The sequence below is a fragment of the Rhinolophus sinicus genome, chromosome 2 (genome assembly GCF_057876585.1).
Source record: "Rhinolophus sinicus isolate RSI-liver-muscle chromosome 2, RSI-T2T, whole genome shotgun sequence".
Lineage (NCBI taxonomy): Eukaryota > Metazoa > Chordata > Mammalia > Chiroptera > Rhinolophidae > Rhinolophus > Rhinolophus sinicus.
The window spans coordinates 63481484-63500669 of record NC_142502.1 but is presented as its reverse complement, the minus strand read 5'-3'; the positions used below and the strand labels follow the sequence as shown (position 1 = coordinate 63500669).

The 19186-nt window shown below is 33.5% G+C and overlaps 1 protein-coding gene across 6 annotated transcripts in view; it reads left to right on the top strand.

Annotated features, from left to right (window-relative positions):
* The window catches only part of ZNF292 (zinc finger protein 292), a 76754-nt gene that overhangs the window by 40727 nt on the left and 16841 nt on the right, over window positions 1-19186 (top strand). For 3 of the 6 annotated variants that reach the window (XM_074333268.2, XM_019743277.3, XM_074333270.2), the window contains 2 exons: window positions 558-693; window positions 14815-15017. In XM_074333268.2, coding sequence (XP_074189369.2) covers window positions 558-693; window positions 14815-15017 — 339 coding nt within the window. Of the gene's footprint in view, window positions 1-557; window positions 694-14814; window positions 15018-19186 lie in introns of those variants that run through there. The other 3 variants (XM_019743278.3, XM_074333271.2, XM_074333272.2) reach the window with 2 other exon arrangements.

Here is a 19186-nt window from a genome sequence, read left to right as displayed (position 1 = left end):
TGCATGAACAGTTGGAAAAAACTAATAAGTAAGGTATAGTGTCATCCTTAATAGTATTTTGCCAAGGCTTTACAATGAATAAATGAAAAATCATGCGTTTAGTTGTTTCCTTTTCATTAGTCTTATTGGAATATGTGTAAATTGTCACTTAGGCCTTGATGCAAATCTGTCATTTATTAATTGTAAAAGTTTTGGGGAAAATTTTTTTTACTAACACAGAGGATGTGAAATGTATAAGGTCTTGTGTGCTGTGGATATTCTGATAGCTTCCTTGAGAAGTACATTTTCTTTTGGTTTAGATTTTGGGGAAAAAATAATATGGACTTATTTATAGAAATACTTTGTATTTATTTAAAATTTATAATTGATATGATTCTTATCCTTGAGATTTGATTTTAAAAATCAGAAAGAAAGGAATGCAGCACTTTGTTATGTGATGTGTAAATTTTAAGATAAATCTAATTTTTCAAACATTTAGTATTATTACATTTAAAGCCTGATAAGCTTGCTTTTAAAAATCTGTTGTAATTCTTTGGATGTTTATTTAATATTTATAGGTAGCTCATGAAAAGCTGATGGAGAATGGCAGCTGTGAATTGCATTTTTTAGCTACTCTAGCTCAAGAGACTGGGGTGTGGAAAAACCCGGTACTGTGCACTATTCTTTCCCAGGAACCATTGGATAAGAATAAAGGTAAATTTTCTAGAGAGAGAGAGAGGAAAAAACAAGAATTTATTAGACTAGAAAAAATAAGTATTTAAAATTGTTTTGATATAATTCATCTCAAGATATCCCCAAAAAAGACTATTTAATTACATTTTATCTGAGGTGCTTGAGGCCCTTCACCTTTATTTTATTTGGGGGAAGATGTATTGATAGGGTTTTACAGTCTTAGTATTACAGAGAAACTAAAATTTTTTTCCCAACATCTTTTTAACAGAGGAATTCCGTCTGCAACATCCCGACAGGTGGCAATCTGGCTTATATTTGATAACTAACTTATTTGACAGATGGAGAAGCAGAAATAGGGTAGTTAAATAATTTTCCTCAATATAGAGTAAGAAATTAATGCTCAAACTGGGAAGCCTTCTGTCTCTAAGATTAGTACTCTTTCTCAAACAGCTAATTGCTCAGTCTTATTTTATCCTGCTTTGTTGTTATTGTATGAACTCGGGCAATAAAGAAAGATCCCAGTTAAACTTAAACTGGCTGATTGGAAGTAGATGGCTAAATCATTACTACATATAACACTTAATGTTCAGAGTTCAAAAATTGTGTATACCACAAAGAAGAACACAGTTTTGTCTTTGGAATTTTTCTTGAGATTATTTTGGAAAGTGTCCAACTTTCACCTTAATCTTTCCCAAGGTGTTTAACTAGAGAAGTAAACAAGCTGTTTCCATTGTTTATTGCTGTTTTTCATGTTGATTGGGGTCAAACTAGGTATTTTGCTCTGTGATAGCAAATTTAGAAGGCTCTGAGAAGGGAGTGTTGAGCCCTTTGTTTGAGAACTCTTCTGGTACTTTGGTATTTACCAACAGGCTTCCCAGCTGATCTCCGAACTCCTCTTTAAGTTGCTTGTTCCTACCGGGCCTCCCCTCTTACTATTTCTGCATGCTTTCCTGATAGTTCTTAGCGTGTGATCTGTTTTCTTAGTTTTCACAAGAAGTTTCTTTTCAGTATACCCTTCCTTTGTGGATATCCAGACTAGCTACAGTGTTCTCAAGGCCTTAGAGAAATGTAGAGTAGACCCTCATTATTTAAAGTAATAAGAACATTTAAAAGTTGAAAATCTTAGATTTTTTTTTTTGCCTTTGGCATATTAATTTTATTCCTATTATATTAATACCACTATGTTTTTATTCCTATAATCAAATTATACTTTTTAATGTTCTCAGCTTTTAGAGATATTAGATGTACTATATTAATAATGATAATATCAAATTGCATTGTATGGTTCCTAACAGTTTGAAATGTGCATTTTTTTTTTTTATATGCATGGTTTCATTTAACCTTCACAATGGTCCTATGAGAAAGGTAGGCCCTTTACTGTCCCTGTTATACAGATCAGAAAATGGAGGCTCAGAAAAACTAGCTGTCTTTTCCACATCGCATTGCCAGTGATGTGAGCAGAGCCAGGAATTGAAGTCATATCCTCAACCTCTGTCCTTTTTGTAATACACCCTGTTGCACCTAGCCTAATAAAATAAAATTGCACCTAGCTTAAATAAAGAATTAACTCCTTTTTTCTTTTGTCAATTTCTGAAGAGTGTTTTTGCCAAACTCACACATTATGTTAAAGTAGTAAAATGAAATTTACCTGAGCAGAGATTTAAAATTTATTTTAAAAGAAAGCGTTCTCAGTTTCCTTACTTGTTTAAATGTGCTTAGCATTGTTTCTGTTAACAAGCATCTCTGGCCCATCTCTGTACTGCTTTATTTCTTGGTTTTCACTTGACGTAGCCACTGGAATAATTTGGACTATTGCAGCCAAGAGGAGTTTCTACAGTAGAAAATGACCTTAATACAACTCATGAAGCAACCAGAGAGATGTTATATGATTAAGGGATTTGCAGCCATAATCTTTACTTGGTTTTCTGTTATTTAGAATGCTTCTTTGAGGGGAGTTACTTTATGTTAATCACACAAACTGCAAGTGTATATTCATTTCCTCCTTTGAAAAAGTTGAAGGAAATAACATTTCCACATACATAACTAATTTATTTACATTTTCAAATTTCATGATGGTTCAAAAGGATGGGAAACTTAGCTTTTTAGGTTATATATCTAGCCCCTTGGTTTAACTTAATCTAGCCTATACCAAGTTTGAAGAGGAGAGCTAGAATTTAGAGAATAATGAGTACAGATTCAGTAGGCTGTGCTCATTAGTTTGTTTATAGTGAAGCCTTTAGGTTTGATGTAGTATTTCAACAGTAGATAATCCACTTAATCCTGAGTTTTCTTTTTTTTTTTAATTGACTGATTTTGGACCTACTAAAACCCAGCTAATCCAAGAAATGCTCTTTGATTTGGGGGAATTCAGGTGGACAGGACTCAAAATTAAAAATGCTGGTTTCACTTTAAGGTGTTAACATCCTAGAATAAGGTAACTCTACTAACCAAACCAGCATATTTCAAGTAGATGGCTTTTGACTATCACAGGAACTTTAGGCTTACATATTACTTGTGCCTTTCTTTACTCATAATCTTGGGATTGGAAAGGCACTGAATGTTCATTTATTTTTTTCACCCAGTTTTAGCTCCGTTTTAAAACACCACTGATAAGTAAATCAGCCTTTGCTTAAACACTTCTAGAGAATGGTAACTGTGTTGTAGTTCAGTCCATTCTTAGCCTTCTATTAGAAAATCTTCCCTGTGAAAATTGTGAAAACTACATTCTTAGCGTTTCCTGCTTTTGGATCTAGTGCTATCCCTGAAGCCATCCCAAAGTATAAATCCCTCTTTCATGCCAAAGCACTTTCTTAAAGATTGCCATCATTTCGACACCTCGTCATCTTCTATAGACTAGAAGCCTTCCTGGTGTGGCTTTTAAATCTACAATCATTTTTAAATGATTAAATTTAAAATATAAAATAAAAATAAAAAATTAAATCTACAATGATTTTAAATCTACAATCATGATTCCTGATTTTTGAGTGCATTTTGTTTGTTGTACTCCTTAATGTGTAATTCTCAAAACTTAATATGTACCCTAAATATGATCTGGCCAGCTTTGAGGTCATTTGGTACTCTCTCCCCTTCGTCCTAACAATTGATACTTAAGTTAGTGTGACTTTAGATGACATTACCTTTTTGGGTAGCCATATCTTTCTCATAGCTCAGTGAGGTTACTAAAACCACAGGAAAATATTTTAAAAATAAATGCTACTATTGAATTATTTACATTTTAGTGCTTTGTTTTTCGGCACATAAGATCACTTTTTTTCTCTCTTTAATTTCACGCTTTAATAAGATCCATTCTGTCTGTATAACTTGTCAAAATCCTTTTAAACCGTGATTTTGTTGTTCAAGGTTTTTGTCCTTCCCAGTTTCCTCTAATTAGCATATACTCTGTTGGCATCCAGGTCCTTGATAATAATCATAAAAAGGTCATGTCCAGAACCCTAGCCCCTGGGATACTTACAGAAATCTTCCTGCTTGCCTTCAGTCCTTTAATCAGTACCCTTTGATTATGATTGTTTCATCAGACACACGTATTTTTCTTTATGTCTGGTTCGTGGTTCTCCCTTTTGTCAGTTGGATTTGATGAAAGACTGTAACAGGTATTTGGCTAGAATTCTATTAAATTAGTTAGTTGTTTAATATTGAGGTTAGTCTAACCTAATTTATTATTTTTTAAGTGAACTTTTTATATCAGAATGGTTTTGGATTTATAGAACAATTTTGAAGAGTCCCCACAACCAATTTCCCTGCTATTAATATTTTACATTAGTATGGTGCATTGTCACAATTAATAAATCAGTACTGATACTTTGTTATTAAATAAGTCCATGCTTCATTCAGATTTCCTCAGTTTTTACCTAATGTCCCTTTTCTGTTCCAGAATCCTATCCAGGATTCCACGTGACATTTAGTCATCATGTCTCGCTAAGCTCTCCTTGGCTGTGACAGTTTTTCAGACTTTCTTTGTTTCTGATGACCTTGACAGTTTTGAGGCATACTGGTTAGGTATTTTGTAAAATGTCCCTCAATTGGGATCTGTCTGATGTTGCTCTCATAATTAGAACTGGGCTTGTGGGTTTGGGGAAAGAAGATCACAGAGGTAAAGTGCCATTGTCACTATATTACATCAAGGATACATACTGTCCACGTTACTTTTGACTGTTGATGTTAACCTTGATCACCTGGACGAGGTAGTGGGTTTGTCAGGTTCTCTGCTGTAAAGTAACTCTTTTACCCCCTTTCATGCTGTATTCTTTGAGTTAAGTTACTGTATGCAACCCATGCTTAAAAGGTGGAGAATTAAGCTCCACCTCCTTGAGGGGGCAGTATCTACATAGATTATTTGGAATTCTACACAGGAGATTTGTCTTTTTTCCCCCTCTGTTTATTTAGTCATTTATATCAGTGTGGACTCAGTGGATACTTACTTTATACTTTGGTCATAGTCCAATACGACTTCATTTATTTTGTTGCTCAACTGGTTCCAGCTTTTGCCACTGGGAACTCTTGAGTTAACTTCTGTGCCCCTTTGACGTAGTCCCATCACTGTGGGTAATGTGGGTTTTTGTTTGCATACTTCCTTGTTTCCTGGCACTACAGATGCTCTAGGCTTACCTTGTATATTTCCTACCCAGTCCTAAAATCAGCTATTTCTCCAAGGACCCCTGGTTCCTTTTATTGAGAAGTATTAGAAATCAAGACCTGGTAACTGGGTGTACTCATTGATACTGGGGTGTCATTGCTTCCAGAATCTCTCAATGCACAAGGCAAGAAAATATATGGAATCTGTGTATATGTACATATACCTATAAATATTTCTAAATGTAACCAGCTGTATCTAAAGTAAACTAAATATGAGAGTTCATACTGATGTCTCTAACTCTAATCCATACCACATGGATCTTTCTAGCATCGTCCTCCTGCTTATCTATAACCTTCAACAGAATGTCGTATAATTGGAATCATACAGTGTGTAGTCTTTTCAGATTGGTTTCTCCTACCATTGGCCTCCCATGTGCTTAATTAATCAGTCCTAGAATACATGTGTAATTGTTTCAGAATTCATAACCTGTACCCCTGTGGAAAACAACTTTATCAATTAGAGTACGATGCTCCTGCAGTTCCTCTTGACATTATTCTCACAAACAGCACTTATTCAAAGTTAGTCAGGTGAGCACCTTTTCTCACCTCTTTTAGTGACATTCTTTCATAGTATTTGTAATACAGTTAGATTCTTTTGCCATATTTTGCAAACCATTCTGGGCTCCTCCAACCCCCTAAATACATTTTTTAAATTTTCATACCTTAAGATTCCCTCTTTGTGCTGTAAAGTTCTGTGGGTTTTGACAAACAAATAGTTTCATGTATCCACCATTACAGTATCATACAGAGTAATTTCACTGCCCTAAAAAAGTCATCTGTGCTTAACCTACTCAAACCTCTCCTGAATGCCTGACAGCTCCTGACCTTTGACTTTTCGAGACTGTCGTAATTATAGCCTTTTCAGTCTGGAGTCTTGCACTTAGCAATATGCGTTTAACATTCATCTGTGTCTTTGGCTTAATAGTTCATTCCTTTTTATTGCTGAATAATATTCCATTGTATGAATGTACCATAGTTTGTTTATATTCATTCACCTAGTAACAGACATCTTGTTTGCTACCAGTTTTTTGGTGTTTATGAATAAAATTGGGCATGCAAGTTTTTGTGTGGACAAAAGTTTTCACATCAGTCGGGTGAATACTTGGGAGTATGATTGCTAGGTCATATGGAAAGACTGTGTTTTGTAAGAAACTGCCAAACTGTTTTGTAAAGTGGCTATATATCATTGTGCATTCTCATCAGCAATGAATTCTCACTAGCAATTGGTATTGTCTATTTTTGGAATTTTAGCCATTCTAATAGGTGTGTAGTGATATCACATGTGTGCAGTGCTATAATGACATTATATTGAACGTCTTTTCATGTGCATATTTGCCATCTGTATATCTTTGGTGAGGCCTCTGTTTAGATTTTTTTGTCTATTTTTTAATTGGGTTGTTTGTTTTCTTGTTGAGTGTTAACAGTTCTTTCTATATTTTGGATACAAGTACTTTATCAGATAAGAGTTTTGTAAAAATGTCCTTTCATTCTGTGTGGCTTGTCCTTTTTCTTAACAATGTCTTTAACAGAGCAGAAGTTTTAAATTTTAATGACGTTCAACTTATCAGTTTTTTTCTTTCAGGATCATGGCTTTGGCATTTTATCTAAAAACTCATTAACAAACAAAGTCATATAGATTTTTTTTCCTATTTTCTGCTAAAAGTTTTATATTAGGTTGGTGCAAAAGTAATTGCAGTTTAAATGATTAAAAATAATTGCAAAAGCCACAATTACTTTTGCACCAATGTAATAGTTTTGCATTTTACATTTGGGTCTGTGATATACTTTGTGATAACGTGTGAAAAGTATAACCTAATTTATATTTAGTGAATCTGTCTTGGCTCTTAACAGTCACACTTCTTTTTCTGAACAATCACAAGCCATGTTTTTAATATAGTTAATTTTGAGACTCTTACTCAGGATTATATCTATTCCTCTAGTTCACAGTTTTGCAAAATGTATCTTTAGCATCATTTAAAAAATTACATTTTCCCATCTATTGCCATTTGCTCCATTGTTCTGCCCTTTTAATCTAAAGCTTATTATCAGAACCACCCTAAGAATAGAGGAATTCTTCTTTACCGTGTCATCGTAAATGATACATAATCAAACCCAAGCAGTAGGCCTTTTTCAAGAAGTTAGTAACCTCTGCCAGTGTGGTTGTTCTCAACAATTTTGATGAGCTAGGGGTCATCTTGGTTCTTAGCTTTAATAACATTTTGCACAGGTTAGTATCAGGTTTCCTCTGATACTCATGGCGTATCCTTGGTCCTGAGCCTGCTTTCCCTTCCTTCGTATATATCATCATTGGAAAATCTAAACTGAGAGAGCCCTCTATTACAGTCCCACTCAATTCCTTTGGCCCTTTCCCTTCTACTTCTTATACTGGGATAATTTGCAATTGCACAAATTGTGTTTTTATCAGCTTGTCAGTCTTTTCTTGAATCTTAAAGCCCTGCAGGTTTTTTCTTTTTGTTGTTGTTGTTGTTTTTTAGAACCCCTTGGTTTTCAAAGGAAGTTTCTAAAATTAAAGCTTTCCATAGTGCTTATAAATCCTTCATAGTTTTATGAAAAAATAAGTCTTTAGTTCAGTAATAAACTTTGCATTTTAAAGTGAACATGGAAAAATTGCGACCTGGTTTACCAGATATTAGCATACATAAGATGTAATATCTTAAAGAGAAAGGAGATGGGAGAAGAGAGCAAGTGATAACTAATACTTTCCAGGTAAATGGGGCAAGGCCCAGTCTGAGTGTTGTATGCACAGCTGCATTTCCTTTCGGATAGTAAATCTCCAGTTCTTTCACTGTTGGGTACTTTTTGGTATATTTTTTGTGTGTGTGTATCTTGGCTATATAGAGAATGTCCAACAGGGTGACTTTGAGACCTAGACTTAAGTCAATTGACAGTTGTTTTAGTTAGGACATTTCTTACCCGAAGTCACTAAAAGAGCACCTTGTAGACTACATATTAAATGCTCTTAGAAATAGTTTTCCTAACTTCTCTTTGTCTCTTTTGTTTGTTTTGCTTCCCGTGTGTGTGTGTGTGTGTGTGTGTGTGTGTGTGTGTGTGTGTGTGTGTGTCTGTGTGTCTGTGTGTGTGTGTGTATGTCTCTCTCTCTCTCTCTCTCTCTCAGGTGACTTTGTTTTGTTATGGAAAATAAGTAAATGGAGCATTTTAGATTTTTTTTTTTAAATCACTACTAAATTAGATTGTCTTTTATTTGTGTATAACCCTTATCCTTAAGGATCAGTGACCTTATATAAAATTAAGCTGATAGAACTTAACTGCAGTAAGCTTATAAAAGTGTTCACTGTTCCATTTCAGGCTGATGACATATTTTTGTATTTAATGTTTTGTTAAAATTAATTATACTCTATTATATAATTAAATATAAATATAGTGATCCCAAAATTTTTATTTTTATTAAAAATGATTTTAAGTACACACTCATTGGCTTCTTGAAACAACCTAAAAAAATACATTATTTCTGTCTTAATGAATGTGTTTTATAATAATGTTTTATGGGTAAAATATCAGAATTTAATTACTAATAAATCTTATTTCACACAAAAATTTTAGTGTCTCATACTAACTAGGTTGAACTATGATATGGAATTTTTTTTAATTTAAAAAATATCTGTTTTGTATCAATCATGTCAAAAAATCATTTATGATCATAAAGTTTACCATAATCAGTTATAACCATAAAGTTTAAGGCTTAATAAAAAAGCAAGCAGCATGATTTAAGAAATTCTGAAATCTTTAAGTAAAATTCTATTTCTTGTAAACGTAATATGTTTCCTCAGGAAAAGGTGAGAGATGGAGTGAAGATTAAGATTATCTCTACTTGCTAATTTCGACCCTGAAAATATACTTACCTAGAACATTTATCTCAATCCTGGCTGTGCTTAAATCCTTGGAAAATTTTTACATAAATTAGAGTTGGAGTTCTACCTCAGACCAATTACATTAGTCTCTAGGATGTGAACCTCTGGCATTAGTACTTTTTAGAAGTCTGAGATAATTATACAGCTGGGGTTAAGAACCAATAATCTAGAGCGTGAAGTGTGTTTTTATTAAATTTCTGAATTTGGATTTTTTTTTGATGAACAATGCTGAATTGATTTTTTAAATGCTTTCTTTTACCGTGGTAAAAAACACATTTATGTACCATTTAATCATTTTTAACTGTACAGTTCAGTAGTGGAACGTATGTTCAGACTGGTGCAAAGTAGATCTGCAGAACTTTTTTCTCTTGTAAAAGTAAAACTCTAACAAAACAACAACTCCATTTTTCCCCTCTCCACTTCCAGTCCCTGGTTAACCAACACTCTACTTTTTGTTTTTATGTCTTTGACTACTTTAGAGACCTCATATAAGTGGTTTGCCTTTGTGTGACTGGCCTATTTCACTTATCAATAATGGCCTCAAGGATCCATCCATGTAGCATGTGACGAGATTTCATTCCTTTTTAAGGGTGAATCATATTTCATTGTATGTATAGACCACATTTTGTTTCTTCACCCATCTGTTGATGGACATTTGGATTGCTTCCACCTCTTGGCTATTGTGAGTAGTGCTGCTATGAACATGGGTGTACAAATGTCTCTCCAATCAATTCTTTCAATTCCAACCCCTCTTTCAGTTCTTTTGCGCACATACCTAGAAGTGGGATAGCTGGATCATTTGGTAGTTCTATTTTTAATTTTTTGAGGACTTCCAGACTTCCATGGAGGTTGTACCATTTCATAGTCCCATCAAACAAAAGGTTCCAGTTTCTCCACATCTTCACAAACACTTATTTTGTTTTCTTGATAGTAGCCATTCTAACGGGTATAAGGTGATATGGTTTTGATTTGCATTTCTCTGATGATTACTGATGTTGAATATCTTTTTATATATATATTGGTCATTTGTATATCATTGTTGGAGAAATGTCTGTTCAAGTCCTTTGCTCACTTTTTAATAAGATTATTTGATTTCTTTTGTTGTAGGAGTTCCTTATATATAAGGGATATTAACCCTTTATAAGATACATGATTTGCAAATATTTTCTCCCATTCTGTACATTGCCTTTTCACTCTGTTGATTGTGTCCTTTGATGCACAAAAGTTAAGTTTGATGTTGTCTCATTTGTCTATTTTTGTTTTTGTTTCCTGTACCTTGGTGTCATACCCAATAAATTATTGCCAAGTCCAGTGTCTTGAAGCTTTTCCCCTTTGTTTTCTTCTAGGAGTTTAATACTTTTTAGGTCTTATATTTAGGTCTTTAACCCATTTTCAATTAATTTTTTATATGGTGTAAGATAAGAGTATAACTTTTTTCTTTTGCATGTGGATATCCAGTTTCCCCAGCACCATTTGTTGAAAAGACTGTCCTTTGCCCATTGAGTGGTCTTGGCATCCTTGTTGAAGATTATTTGACCATATATGTGAGGGTGTGTTTCTGGGTTCTCTATCTTATTGCATTGCCTATATGTCTGTCTTTATGCCAGTATTACATTATTTTAAGTACTGTAGCTTTAAGTTTGAGACCTCCAACTGTTCTTTTTCAAAATTGTTTTGGCTATTTGAGGTCCTTTGGGATACCATATAAATTTTAGGATAAATTTTTCTGTCTCTGCAAAAAAATTCCATTGTGATTTTGTAGAGATTATATTGAATCTGTAGATTGCTTTGAATAGTTGTACATCTTAGCAATATTAAGTCTCCTAATCCATGAACATGGGGATCTTTCCATGTACTGTTGTGTCTTCTTTAATTTCTTTTAGCAATGTATTGTAGGTTCCAATGTACAAATCTTTCAGCTTCTTGCTTAGGTTTATTCCTAAGTATTTTGTTGTTGTTGTTGCTATTGTAAATGAAAATTTTCCCTTAATTTTCTTTTCATACTGTTCATTGTTAGTATATTTAAAAAAGCAACTTATATTTGTGTTTTGCTTTTTGTACTCTGCAACTTTGTTAAATTTGTTTAATAGATTTTGGGTGAAATCTTTAGGGTTTTCTACATATAAAATCTTTTCTGCAATCAGATGATTTTAGTTCTTCCTTTCCAATTTGGGTGTCTTTTATTTCTTCTTCTTGCCTAAATTCTGTAAATTTTTAAGAGAAAATACAAATTGTATTTTTAAAACAGGAATTGGTGATGCAGGTTCATGTAGACTGAGGAGAATTTAGGAATTTGCCCTTCGGAGGTAAAGGGAAACCATGGAGGGTTTTAAACTAGGAGAAGACAATCAAGTCTTTCCTTTAAAAACAAAACACCCTGGGTCTTAGTGGAGATATGATGGGGAGAGTAAGAAGATGCAGAATACTGGTGGAGTGCTACACAGTGGTCTGATAGATTAGTGATTCGGGCTGAGAGGAGGGGGCCAATGGTAGGAATAGAGATGGAGAAAAGTGAATGGAATTGGGTATTTAGAAATTTGAAGTGAAAGAATTTGATGATGGATTGGATGGATTGGTGAAAAGGAAGCAGGAGAGAGCATTTAAGGCCAACTCTTACGTTTCTGACTTGAGCACAATTACATGGATTGAGATAATACCCAGTGTGGTACAGAGATTTTTGTATGCAGAGTTTGAGATGCTTGTGAAACAGCTAGTCAGAGATGCCTGCAAAGGAAATTGTGTGTGAATCTGGGCATGGAAATATACACCCAGTAAATAAATTGACTCCATTTTAGGTTTAATCCAGGGCTTAATCTAAGTTTTGGTGCATAGTACATATTCAGTTAATATTTATGAATGATTTATAATAAAAATTCAACTCGTATATTGTAATACATTTAATTGTCTTTACTGTAGGAACTAATATTTTCTTTTTTAATATTATGTAAGTGGCAATTTATGGGAAGAAGGCCATTATTACTTTTTTAATTGAACTGGCTGAATACATTTGCTTATATTGCCATTTTATGTCATCCTGTTCGTTCTCTTCATAGGCTCGAATGTAGTAAAACCTGCTTTTCTGTTCAAGTCCATAAATATAGAGAAAATAGATTAAAAGGCTACACACAAGTAAAATTCAAGATATTTCTATTTTTATGGGGTGGGAGTGCGAAGAGCAGGGTAGAGGGTAACATTTTATACAAAAAGTTGCTGAAGGATAAAGATCATAGAACTTTTTTCGTAAGTCGAGCAAGCTCTAAAGAGGTAGTCTTTGATGTGATGTTAAAACTGTAAGGAAAAACATGTTCTGGATTGGAGAGAAGTAGAGAAGGATACAGAAGATTGGGAAAAAGGAAAATAGTGTAAGAGAAGTGGACAAGGGATGGGGAGAGAGGGAGGGAAGTGAGCTTTCAAGAGGTTCTGAATTGAGTTTTAGAATGTAATCTACCTTTGATCCATTTGAATCATGAGCTTCAGAATACATAGTTTTCTTCCTTTAAAAACTAATACTATTTCACAGCTCTTTACTGCTGTAAAGTGTCATTCTAATTAGTAGACACAGTGGTTAAATGAGATTTTTTTTTTTTCCTCATCTCACTACTGTGTAAAGCTGGAAATCAGAAGATTCCATTATTGTGGTCCTGGTTCTGTCATTAACTGGCTTTATGAACCTGGGAAGTTACTTGCCTTCTGTGAGCCTCAGTTTACTCATCTGCCAAGTGATGGAGCTGAACAAAATGATCTATAAACTCTTCTGCTTTAATATTCTGTATTTCTTTGAAATCAGTCTTGCCCTAAGTATGGCAATAGTTTCCCATGTTTAAAAACACACACACACAACTATGCTTTTGAAATTTATAATATTAATATATTCTCCTATATATTGAGTTAGCACAGAAATTATTTTGCACTATTTGTCATTCTAACTTACATGCTGCTATTTGAGATTCTCCTATTAAGATTGTCATCAGTTTTGTTAAATACTTGCCACCTTTAAATAATTTATTTGTATGCTCTTCAGAGTTTGTTGCTAATGAATTTTTGAAGGAGTATTTGAAATCCCAGACTTTGTATCAGTAGAATTTCCTTTTGAGTGAATTATTGTATTAGGAAACTAAAGCTGTTTTTTCAATTCTATGACTTATTTATAGCCAGAATAACTTTTTTGTAACTTTATTTTTCTTAAAGTTTTTATTTAAAATTTTTACACATTGTGCTTTGACAGTGAACTGTGAAAAAATAGTTGCAATATAATTGATCTAATAGGATCATGTGATATTAAAGAGAGAAAAGTAATACCCTGTATATGTAAGACAGTCCGAGGCACCAGATAGCTAAGTATTTATAAGGCTTATTTGTGTGCAGTCTTTATATTTTTTTGGTTTAGTCTAATGTAAAGAATAGAGAGTAGCAGGTACCAAGGTGTAGGTTTCAAGAAAAAGATGAAATTTGGGGTGGGGATCCTATGTTATGTTGCTTACATGCTCATGGTTTTAATACTGAGGAGCCATGATCATACCATCTTACAGATGCTAGAGGGCAGCAAAGGATGTTTAAAGAAGGGAAGAACATCTCTCCTTCATCTTTTTTGTTGTTGTTGTTGTTCTTTTTTTTTGTTTTGTTTTGTTAAATTTATTGGGGTGACATCTCCTTCATCTTGTGGTGTGCAAATTACATACTAGACATACCTTGCAGTCCGTTCACAAGTAGTGAAATTGTGTGTTTTATTTATAGGACATTTCAAATTTTTTTACTAAAAGCCTTTCAAAGGTTCCAAGCTAGCCATCACCAAGTAAATTTTTCGACATGATTTTCATCCTGGTAAAGAAAACTTAGGGAAAGCTGTAACAAAATTAAATTCTTTTTTGTAGTTCATCACACAAGCACTAGGAAATTAAAAGACTTGAACAGAATAAAAAATTTATTATGCATAAATGGGACTTAAGCAAATGTTGAGATTTATTCATTGATGGTTTTAAAATAACAACACAGACCCACAGAAGTTTCAGCAGATTTCTCCCCCACTTTATTTATTTTTCTGCATATTTTAATTTGTTCTAAAACACCTCTTAAAGCAAGATAGGCTTCACCTTTGTAAAATGAAAAATACATCATCGGTATTGGAACACAATATTAGTTGAACCTCTTCTTTTAGAGTATCCAAATATTCTTTTGTGATTGTCTGTATAAGATGTAATGCCCTAACTGCACATTTCTAGGGATGCTAACCCCTGGTATTCAAGAATAAATGTTGTGGGGGGCGGGGAGGAATTAGCATAATGTTAGTAACATTGACTGTTAGAATTTGATGTGGAATTATTTTTACCATCAAGAAGTAAATTCATCTCATTCTAAATGGTACTCTCAGGGGCAAAAATATTTAATGCAACTTTAAAAAGTTAGCTATATAATCTCCTTTTGCTTATAAGGTCAAGTATTTTATGATAGCCTAACACTAATAGATAATTGCAAAAAAAAAAAAAAAAGAAAGAAAAGGTTTTAGTTCCTGTGCTTTTAAAAAAATACTCCTTATAAGTATTTTATTGCAAATGAGTCATTACCAAAATGTTAATAATCTATTATGTCTTGTTTTTTAAAGTGAATGAATTTTTAGCTTTTGAGGGTCCCATCTTGTTGGATATGAGAATTAAACATCTAATCAAAACAAATCAGTTAAGTCAAGCAACTGCTCTAGCAAAGCTGTGTTCTGACCATCCAGAGATTGGTACAAAAGGTAGTTTTAAGCAAACTTACCTTGTCTGTCTTTGTACATCATCACCAAATGAAAAGTTAATCGAAGAGGTGAGTATGTTTTCTTTTGTTAGTAATTATTTTTAAAAGCAAAGAAACTTTTTAATTAGATTAGAATGTCTGACTTCCCTTTCTCTTAGGTAATGAGGGACCATTGCCAGCAATCTTAAATTTTTGGTATACTCTTGGGTAGTGATTCTAAATAGCTTTCAGAATTATATGTAAAGTGATTTCATCTAGCTTCTATTTTTGGATCTTTTAACTGTTTTGGCTAAATTATGGGAAAGATGGTGGTGACTTAACAATTTAGTAGGGTGTTTGTGTTTATCAGCATATAGGTCTTAACTTCAGTTTTACCTACTTCAGGATACTTGCAAATCTTTTTAACTGGCTAATTGAAGTAACTTTTTAGAATGTATATGACTTTCTCTAGGAGAGAGAGGTGGTGGGAAGTATTCCTAAGGAGAAGTCATAAATAGATAGGGCTATCTAGCTCTAGATATCTACATATATATATATATATATATATATATATATATATATATATATATATATGTATATATATATGTATAAAGATAAATTGTATGTTTGCATATTTAATGTAAAACTTTATTTTTTTTGTGAGACGTGATTTGTCCTTTTACTTTGTTTGATGTGAAGCATAGTATTTATGTATTTGTAGCTTTTATACTACAGACTTCTGAGAGTGGAATCATGTTCCAAATGGGAATTTTGCATTTTGGAGGACTCATAATTCTAAAATGAAGTTGCAGACAGTTGTAGGAAAATTAAATGTTGTTGATGCTAGACAGTATCGTGTGAGGATATGTGTTCAAGTGTCTTGTATCTCTAATATAAGTATCCTTCAACTCCAGAACAAGAGAGAGAAGAGAAAAAAGGGCTTGTGGGACAGACTTCAGGATATGTAGATGGAAAAGCTGAGGTGCAAGACAGAGAAGACAACTAGCAGAGCTTGCATGCTCATCTGAGTAGACAGAGATTGTTGCAGTCAGTCCATAAGGAGCAGAGCCTCAGACAGAAAGCTGAATGTCCCTATGAGGCTAGAGATTGTAATTATAATGATGATTGTGTCATTGTTCTTGAATAGCAAGTGAAGAGGAAAATGGCAAACTTGGACCAAGATTAGACATAAGCCTGTTGTGTATAGAGAGGAGAATGAGGATCTGGGAAGAGTGATGTCAGACCATTTCTAGGCTGAATGGAGTAGAGCCAAGGGTTCTAGCCTAGGAAATTTCATCATTAATTTGGACATTGGCTAATCTATAGTTTGGGATTTTTTTACCTTTCTTTTTTATCTCAGGTAATTGGCTTTTTAATCATTGTGTATCAGAGTAAATTAGAAGATTGAAGTTTTCTTTTTAGTTTAGAATAACTATGTAGACAAGTTAATTGGCAGATGTATAACGTTTCTTGATATAATCTTTGATATGTGTGTTAACATTTTTTAAAAAATCCTTAAATTAGTTATTGTGCTGCTACATCATAGATATTTTTCAGTTCCACTAAAGCCCTGCCCTTATCACTTCAGTCCCTGCCCTTAAGTCAGTCTGTCCATCCGTCCTTCCTTCCCTTAGCAATTTTTGTTTAGTTAATTGTGTGCTGTTTAAGCACTGGGACGGGAGAAGGGTGGGGGGTTTAAAGATAAGGCATAGGCCGTTCCCTGAAGAAACATCCCTTTTAGATAGTCCCCTTTTTGGGTTAGCTTTGAAGGCCTGTTTAAAGTTGGAGACTGAATTTGTAATCTCAAGGGGAAAAAAGATCTGTATTTTTAGCTATCTTAAATAATCAAAAGATCTTGGAATATTGAACCTTCAAGTTAAATTCCCTTTTGGTTTAATTATCCAGAGTGGAGTAGCAGCAGCTCAGCCTGCTTTGGGAGATCCTCAGGAAAATTCTCTGTTAGGACCCTGAATAGCTCTGATGTCATACGAAATGATTTTTTTCCTTCTCATGTTAAGCAGGTAGAATTAAGACATTCCATGTTCTTCAGCAGAATGCATTAAAGTCTCCGTGCCCTACACTAGAAATAACACTAGATCACATAGTGCAGAACAGGCCAGAGTGTGTAATCCACACATGCCTTGTTCAAGTTCCTTTTTGCTTAGTGATTGTTTGATTATTCTCTTATGTTTCTATCACAAGCATAGAAACTTTTTATTGTTCCATGCGAAGTAAGTTTTTTTATTATTTCTACCCCAAAGGAAGGTAGTCATTTTGGAAAAATTTCCTAAAGACATTGCCCCATTCAGAAGAGGCGCGCTCTCTCTCACGTGACCCACTTCATTTATTTACTGTATTTTGTCGTGTATAATACTTTCCCATGTATACTGTGCACCCACGTTTTTGGCCGAAACATTCAGGGGGAAAAAAAATCTCTTGTTTAAATTTTTTAATTCAAATTTTTATTTGTTTATATTTAGGTACTTGTTTTTGTACTATAAAGGAATTTTAGCATTTATTCATTTATTATTGCACTTTTAACTCATAAGCATAAATTAAAAAACTAAAAACATTTATATAGATACAGAATTAGTACTATCCATGTATAATGTACATCCTTATTTTTCCCTCACAAATTTGGGCAAAAAAGTGTGCATTATACACGACAAAATACAGTGCTTTGCCTGTCTGGTTCTTGTAAGCATTTGAGTTTCTTTCCATAGTCAACCATAGCCTGAATCTATGGCCCTTTTGAGGAAATCCTTATCCACGTGAGCCAGTAGGCAAGGGATTGACTATTGCCCGGGACCTTTTCCTTGTGATAGAAATAGCAGCTAGCCCTGGCAGAGTAATTGCTTCTCAGAGTAATTAAGTGTTTTTCTGGCGTCTCTGGAAGGAATGAGCTTTGGCCTGGATTCTTGGTATAGGTATAAAAACAAAGTTAGCAGTATTTATTTTAGATCCAGTATTTCTATTGGTTTTGTTAAAATAAACAGAGAAGTTTGAAAAGTAAAATCCTCTATCTTGTCTTTTTCTAGTTATTTCCCCACTTAATAATTCTTTCAAAGTCATTATTAAGTTTGAAATTTGGTATATGACTTTCCTGACATATTTCTGTGCATATATACAGAGGGTGCCAAAAAAATGTATACACTTTTTAAGAAAGAAAAAAACTGTATTAAATTGTAATACAGTGACTGATGCTACCATTCTTTTGATTAACACCATCTTTTGAGCGAACGCCATACAACATATTGCTACTGTAATTCAATTCAACTTTGAAAAGTAATACATAGATAGCATCTCTTAAAATGTGTACATTTGTTTTGGCACCCCCAGTATATATGCCCATACCCTGAATGCTAGTCACTTTTCCCTCTTATTATGGACATCTTACCATATCATTCATATAGATCAATCTCATTTTTTCTCATGGCTGCATAATTTCATGTTATGTATTTGTAATATCGTTAAGCCACTGGGGGACATTTAAATTGTTGGTTTGTACATATATCCTTTCATTCTTATTGGGGGTGCACTAGTAGGGTAAAGTTCTAGAAGTGGAATTGCTGGATCAAAGAATCTATACATTTTAAATTAATAGAGCCATACTGTCATTCAAAAAAGATCAGGCCAATTTGCGCTTCCATAAATAGTATGTGAAATTTCTTCTTTCCTAACACTAGAGATTATTCATCATTTAAATGTTTGCTAGCCTGAGAGTTAAAAAATATTAGCTCATTTGATTTTACGTTTTCTTAATATGACAGATTTACCATTTAAGTTCTTTTCAGGATGGTAAGCAATTTTATTTGGATAAGCAAAAGACTTGAAATGTGATTAGAACCAATACATTTTAAGAGTATATTTGATAAGTGTATATAAAATATTGATGAAATGTTCTGTAATTTTTTAATACTTGGCATAAAGAGCTGTATTAAAACATAAAAATCATTCACATTTTTGAAAGGGGTCTACCATAGTATATCTTTACCAAACAGATCATTATAATTGGCTTTAAATATTTTATTCAGAGTTTTAAATTTTCTGGTATTTAAATTTGCTCACTTTTCAAAGCCATGGAGTATAGATATCTAACATATACACGAGGTGTGATCAAAAGATACATTGAATGCTTACATAAAAATTATTACAATAAAAGACATATTGCCATTAATCCCCCTCAAAATACTCCCCCCTCGCTTTGAACACATTTACCGCATCATTCTTGCCATTTTCTGAAGCAGTTCTGCAAGTCC